This window comes from Nematolebias whitei, chromosome 16 (assembly GCF_014905685.2).
Source record: "Nematolebias whitei isolate Nwh7 chromosome 16, NemWhi1, whole genome shotgun sequence".
Lineage (NCBI taxonomy): Eukaryota > Metazoa > Chordata > Actinopteri > Cyprinodontiformes > Rivulidae > Nematolebias > Nematolebias whitei.
The window spans coordinates 39,709,145-39,716,438 of NC_056513.1; the positions used below are offsets into that span (position 1 = coordinate 39,709,145).

At 42.8% G+C, this 7,294-nt stretch overlaps 1 protein-coding gene across 1 annotated transcript in view; it reads left to right on the plus strand.

Annotated features, from left to right (window-relative positions):
• The window catches only part of lcor (ligand dependent nuclear receptor corepressor), a gene marked incomplete at its 5' end in the record, with an annotated part of 55,659 nt that overhangs the window by 23,405 nt on the left and 24,960 nt on the right, over positions 1–7,294 (plus strand). Inside the window, 1 exon segment of the mRNA XM_037689993.1 lies at positions 2,383–2,850. Coding sequence (XP_037545921.1) covers positions 2,433–2,850 — 418 coding nt within the window.

Genomic DNA, 7,294 nt, shown 5'->3' on the forward strand with positions numbered 1-7,294 from the left:
CACGGTTCTGTTAACAGCATGGTCCTGTTAGCAGCATGATCCTGTTAGCAACACAGTTCTGTTAACAGTATGGTCCTGTTAGCAACATGGTTCGGTTAGCAGCATGGTCCTGTTAGCAACATGGTACTATTAGAAGTGCAGTTCTGGAGATGGCTGCCATGACAGGCTGGAGCCTGAGCCCGAGGCAGGAAGGGGGCTGGGAACTGAACCACGATGGCACGATGACAAGACAGCGACAAACAAAACTCCAGATGTTCGTCGCAGTCATCCCCGTAGCGCGGGTGTGCAGTGTAGGCGCAAAAAATTCAAACAAAAAACAACAGAAACAAAAAAGACAGAGAGCTCCTGTCAGCGCGGCCATACTTCAGCGCACGTGATGTCAGAATGTCTATATACAGAACTAGAGTTTGAAATTACTCTGTGTAATTCTGAGCCATAAGGATTTGTAAATAACTGTATTTTATATTTTTTTGTAGAACACTGCAGTGTTGTTGTTTTATGAAATTATTCTGCAGTTTCACCTTCATCTTGAGCTCTGTGTAGAAAAATCTCTTTACAGATGCAAATTCAGTCAGGCAGTCTATTAGGCACTTTTCTTTTGTCCTAGGTTGTAGATTATTTGTAAAACCAAAACTCTGTAGCTGCAATTTATATTGCTGTGTGTAATCTTCATACATTAGAAGTAATGTTGAACTGGCTTTGTAAAAGATCGTTGAAGTGTTGCCTATTATTTAGTATGTTTATATTCTATAGCTTGACCTTTTTTTCTCATTGTCATGGCACTTTAAAATCATTTTGTTCATAAAAAATATAGACTTTATCATTGAGTTTAATTAGAGAAACGGTTCAGAACCACTTATGGTTTGTGCAGCATTGGCTAATTAAACACGTAAACTGCGACAAAGTCAATTTTCTTATCATTTCAGTTGCTGAGCTGTGCTTTAAACTATAGATGTTAGAGCAGATATGCTTTGTGTCACCAGAAATGTTGTCAAGATTGTGTGAAAAGAGAAAAAAGTACATAAATATGGAGAAAAACACTAATTGAAAAAGCCTCCAGAGTAGTGTAGATGAGGCCATCACTATTTAGTTGCATTATAATAACTATATTAGATTTGAATGATGGTTTCTTAAAGACCCAAAGTGCAGCCCAGTGGGCTGTTACACAAAAATAGAACTGACTAATCCAGGATGAGAGACAAAAACTGAGCTTGATCGAGCCTCGTCAGACCGTCTGCAAGCAAACAGCACCAGAACAGAAAATACTAAAACTTTATTGGATGTAGTAAAAAGCAACAACAAAAATTAAAGAAAAAAGCATCCCAAGAAATCGACAGGAAGTCCATCTAGGCACAAGGTGTAAAAAACGAACCAAACACAAAGCAGAGAGCCATTTGTAGGATCTGATCATGAAAATAAGAAACCAAGAACTATTTAACAGGAAGCAGTGATCGTTGGAACAAGGGCAAGGTGAGCGGATTGAGCAGATGAGTTGCAGCTGGGAGGTGACGAGGAACCCAGGAGCTGGGGGAATGATGGGCAGTGATAACCAGTAGACCAAGCAAACACAGGAACAGGTCCAAGTGAAACAAGAAGCGTCACATAGAAGCTAGACTAGCTGGAAAAAGGCACTACAAACACAAAGCCCCAAGTTCATAACAAGCCAAGACAAAATATCTTCTCTGGATCAGGTTTGATCTGTAGACGATGGTGGAGCGCCGATTGTTTGAAAATGTATCTGAAAAATGGAACGTGAAAATAAGGAAGCATTTACCATTTCATAAAAGCCCACACAATATTGCCTAAGACTTAATATTTTATGTCTCAAACTTTTATAATAAACAATTTAACAAAGAATAAAAAGAAGCAAAAACTACAAGAAGCTGCAAATGTATGCTAGTAATTTTTTTGTTTTGATAAATAATTACGTGCTTATTGAAATCGATGGCTATTTATTTTTGTTAAATTACTTATTGATCTGTTTTAGCAGTACTGAAATCTACAGTAGCTGTAGATTAGAAAAGGGGGTGTCTGTCTACATGAGTCAGTTTGGGCAGATGAATTCAAGCAACAAAAAAGTGTTGAAAGGTGAAAACAACAAATCTCGACTAACTAAATAAATAAAGGGAAAAGTATAAAGTTTCAATGTGAAGAGCATCAGGCCATAATCTGCTGTAAACACGGATATCACTGTGTTTCAACATGGTCAACAGGCAGGATTAATACTGTTTCTGGATGATTTTTGGATTATTTCAGCATAGCATCAGGATTAAATTTCTAGGATGAAACGGAATAACTAAGCAGCTGAACATGCCAACAAATGAACAAATTCCTCGAGGACGGAACGCTGATATGTATGTTCTTCTGTTTTTCCCTTTCCAGACCTCCCAAGTTTCTCAGACCCTCACATTCCTCTAGTGGCTCGTGAGATCATGCAGCGAATGATCCACCAGTTCGCTGCCGAATATACCTCAAAAACTACTCAGGACGACCCGCCCCTGCCCAACGGCACCACGAAGGACCAAAGCCTGCCGAGAGCATCGTCTCTGGCCCCGGCCCCCAGCTCCCCTTCCGCTCCGGTGCCAAGCTCTCCTCCATCGTCTGCCTCCTCCTCTCCATCCCCAACCCCGGGAGCAGGCTTCAGCCCCACCTCTGCTGCTGCTGTCTCAGCACCCGCCTGCACCCAGAGCAGCAACGGAAGGGGAGCCAGCAACAGTGGGGGAGGAGGGGGCACAGCTGCTGCCTCTGCACAGAACCCCGTCCTCAGTAAACTTCTCATGGCTGACCAGGACACCCCGCTGGACCTCACTGTTAAAAAGAACCAGGCTGATCCTGAGCCCAGTCAGCAAGGTGAGACCCCCCCCCCCCCCCCCCACACACACACACACACACACACACTTGTTTTGTGAGTTTTGGATGGACTATCGGTTTTTGTTCATGATCACTCTATATTTAATTTGAGGAGTCAAACTCAGCTTTTGTTTTGAAACATGAGGATTAGACGTTATTAACAACTGCTCTCATTTCCATTGATCTAAACTAATTTTTCTTCAAGAACCATAATCAATCTGAGGTTCAACCATGAACCGGACTCTTCTTCTCGACCTTACCTGTGAGGTTGAGGAGAGTGATTCCCTTAATTTGATCATACCCTCCAGTTTTGAAAAGAAAAGCCACCACCCCATTCTGTCAATGTCCACACACTGTTGCAAAGGCATGTCAACCAACAGCCCAGCAACATCCAGAGCCTTGAGGAACTCAAGGCAGATCTTGTTCACCTCCAGAGCCCTGCAGCTGTAGAGCATTTTAACCGTATTGGCAACCTCAGCCCCAATTATGAGAGGACCCATGCCTCCTCACCCCCAAGTAGTGATCCACTGAAAGTTGTGCTACACCCAAGTATCAGAAACATACGGCAGCAGGGCAGATGACACAACTACGGCTATGTACATCATTGAGCTGCACCCTAAGACATTCTGTTGTCAAGTGCAACTATGGACACCCTTATGTTTGAATTCAATGTTTGTGATGGGCAAATCGTGACTAGCACTGAAGTCCAATAACAGAACACTACTCAGGTTCAGGTCTTAGAGCACATTTATCCAAATCTTCCCCTTCCAGGTTGCACTATCACAACCCATGTGGGCATTGAAGTCCCCCAGTAGAATACTAGAGTCTCCAGCTGGTGCAGCTTTCCAGCACCCCATCTAAGAATTGTTGCATAGGCAAAAAAAAAAAAACAGTTAGAGCCCATCCCCTCACCTGAAGGTGCAGGGAGTCTTCTCTATCATCAACTAGGGAAACTCCAATGCACAGGGACTAAGCCAGGGAGCTAAAGGTAGGCCGACACCAACCTGGTGCCTCTCTCCATAGACAACTCTAGAGTGGAACAAGGTCCAAACCCTTCTCAAGATTATTGTTTGCAGAATCCACTCTGTGTTGAGGTCTGTCCAACTCTTTCTAATCTGTGCTTCTCAGCCTCCCGCACAAGCTCAGGCTTTTTTCCCACCAGAGAGGTGGCATTTCATGTCTAGAGCAAACTTGGTTAAGCTAGGGTCTGACACCAAGGCCCCTGCTTTCAGACACTGCCCATTGCATTTTGCACCCGACCCATATGGCCTCTCATGCAGGTGATGAGCCCACAGGTATCACGTTTTGGTTCAGAAGAGTTGAACCCAGGGCGCAGACAGACTTGAGGAACTCAGATGTAAAAACAAAGGAAAAGGGTTTAGTAGCACATAAAAAAAGACTTGACGTGGAAGCAAAACTTACAAGAATAGTCAGTGTGTAGAGGCATGGAGGGACAAAGCATGCACGGCTGTGGGAAGCACAATCCACAGACGAGGGACAAACAAAATGATAACGTACGTAAAGGGACCCTAACGACTGCAAATGACAAACACCTGGAGAGAGACGAGGACCAGGTGAGAGTAGGAGGGGCAGGAAGTGACTACATGAGGGGGAAAAACACTGGGAAGACAGAACAAATGACAAGTAAAACACAAGGAACATATAACACAGCGGGAATAAAAACAAACACTTAAGAACTAAGAATAACTAAGAAAACACAGACTCTGACAACAGGAAGACTAACCCATGTTGTTCTGGGTCCCATGAGTACAAGCCAAACAGGTACTTGCTATGTCCCTCCTAATTTGACCCTCTCCCAGGTCTGGCCTCATGGTGGGGTCCCGGTAACCTACGTACCGTATTTTCCACTGTACACATCGCACCGCCCTATAAGTCACATCAGTCCAAATATGTCTAATAAAGTGGAAAAAATCCATAAATATGTCGCTTTGCCGTATAAGTCACATCTATTATGCGTCACAGCTGACGTGTCGCATTTGTTAAGCATCACTGGTGACAATCCAGAAATGTGGGCTGGTGTTGTGCCAAAAATCGATTGTGTCAGGGTTTTTCGGGCAGGAACAAACTCAATGGTGCAGACAGGAACTCGGACTCAAAATTACAAAAATAAATACTTTTAATGACAATAAATTAAATGGCTGACGTGGCAGCAAACTTACCAAACTGATGATACAAATCAGGTCAGGACTGGCACACATCAGGGCCAGGTCAGGACAAGACAGGGTAGACCCAACAACGACACGACAAAGAACAAGACTAACAGACAGACTTATATACACAGACAGGACAGGACATAATTACAAACAGCTGGGACCAGACAAAGGAGAAACCAATCAGGATTAATGGGGAGACACACTAGGGCGTACAGACAAGGGAGGCCCACTAGATGGTGCCATCCCTACAGTATGCATTCAGCTGCATTTCAAAAGTATTCGCTGCCTCGGTGTTCCGGGAGTGCGCAGACAGAGGAAATGAGAAAGGAGGAACGCTGTGCATTTCTTTGAAATTTAACAAAATAACCACCTAAAACAATTATTTGTTTGCTCGACATTATAGTAAGTGTGTGTCTCAATCTAACTTTTACTTAATAAATGCACTTCAATGGTCAAATTAGCTGCATTTCTCCGGGGCGGCGCAGAGAAATGAAGCTGATTTGACGGCTGTTCCAAGCGAGCTGGACAAAAGTGGCAGGCTGTGGCAAGCCAATTGTGTCATTAATAGCCACTTTTACCTATTACATGACACAATGGCATGCCACACTACTCCAGTGCCATCTAGCAGCTGAAAATGGTAGTGTTCAATATTTTCAGTCAGAATGAATGAAAACAGTCATATCTCAGCCAAAAATTGGTTTATAAATATGGGAAAAAATCCATAAATATGGTGCTTAGGTGTATAAGTTGTAGGGCATGCAAATTATGCAAAAAAAAAACGTGACTTATAGGGTGAAAAATATGGTGCATGTGAGGGACATTGAGTTTCTCCTCGATTTTTACTGTCCATGTGAGCATTATTTTAAGCACATGTGGAGGGAAAACACTCGTTGCATATATGAAGAGATGACATCTGGGCAGTGCAGTTGAAAATCTAGTGGTGTGTTTAGTTTCTGTTTAATCAAACCAAACCAGCAGGGGTCTGTAGTTTGAGCACCACACATGAAGCAGCGGCTCACTGTTCCAGCCCTCGGCCTCAGTGTGACTGGTCACTAGTTAATACCAGCTTTTTGGAATCTGCTTACAGTAAGCCTCTTTAATTTTTACAACAGAGATGTAGGCATTTACTGTGCACATCCCTCCATGCATCTCTTGCCATGTCTGTCTTACACACACAAAATGTTTCTTTCAAGGAATTCAGATTATACTCAGAGAATGGTTATTTTAGATGCATTTATACAATAACTACATCTCTAGAAGCAGAAAACCACCTTGAGATTGATTCAAGGATCAATAACTTCTCAAGGATGTGTGTCCACTGATCATTATTCCAGCCAGAACAAACTCACCCAGTCTGTATTAGGTATTCTGTGCTGCATGGACACATGCTTATGAGGAAGGATTTGTACTTTCTATGGCTGACAACTATAACATTGGAAGCTTATTACTGGCTACAATGAGCTTCACGAAGAATTAACTTCTACACCTACAAGCTACATGCTCGTAGATGTAGGGAATAATTTTATATTCAGTAGCACAGAAGGGCCTCATTAGTGTGATGTGTAATGTATAATGTAACTTGACCCAAACTGTGTACACATATGGTTCTTGGTTCTTATGAGTTTGCCTCGTGTGCATGTTAAAGATACACATATGCTGCCACACACACTGTAATCTTTATACTGCGTAGAATACGACTGTTTCCCTTTTTAATAGCAATCGAATGTAGTCCTGGAAGATTAACGAGGTAGTACGTGCCCTGTGTCCATATGCAGTTGTCTGGGTCAGACAGGTCAAAAGGTCAAAACTCATGGATTATATCCACTCGTCACACTAAAATATTTATTTTTTTACAGGATGCTTTGTATGTATAAAAATCAGGCGTTGTAAGAGTTTTACCACGTGCAAACTCGCCAAGGAATGTGCATTTTTTGCTCACAAAGTTTGGATTTCGTGTATCCCTCTTAATTTACAAAGCACTCACAAAAGGAGATGTGCACTCCAAACTGTGCTGCAAAATAACACTCTCCTGCGCAGTTTGCCCATTTTTAAATTGAATAATTTGTACACATAAAAAAATCATCCATCCATCCATCCATCCATCCATCCATCCATCCATCCATCCATCCATCCATCCATCCATTATCTTTACCCAATTCTTCTTTTTCAGGTCACGGGGCTCACTGTTGCCCATGTCCAGCAATCACTGTGCGAGAGGCAGGGGACAGGTCTCCAGTCCATCACAGGGACACCTGGACAGGTCTCCAGTC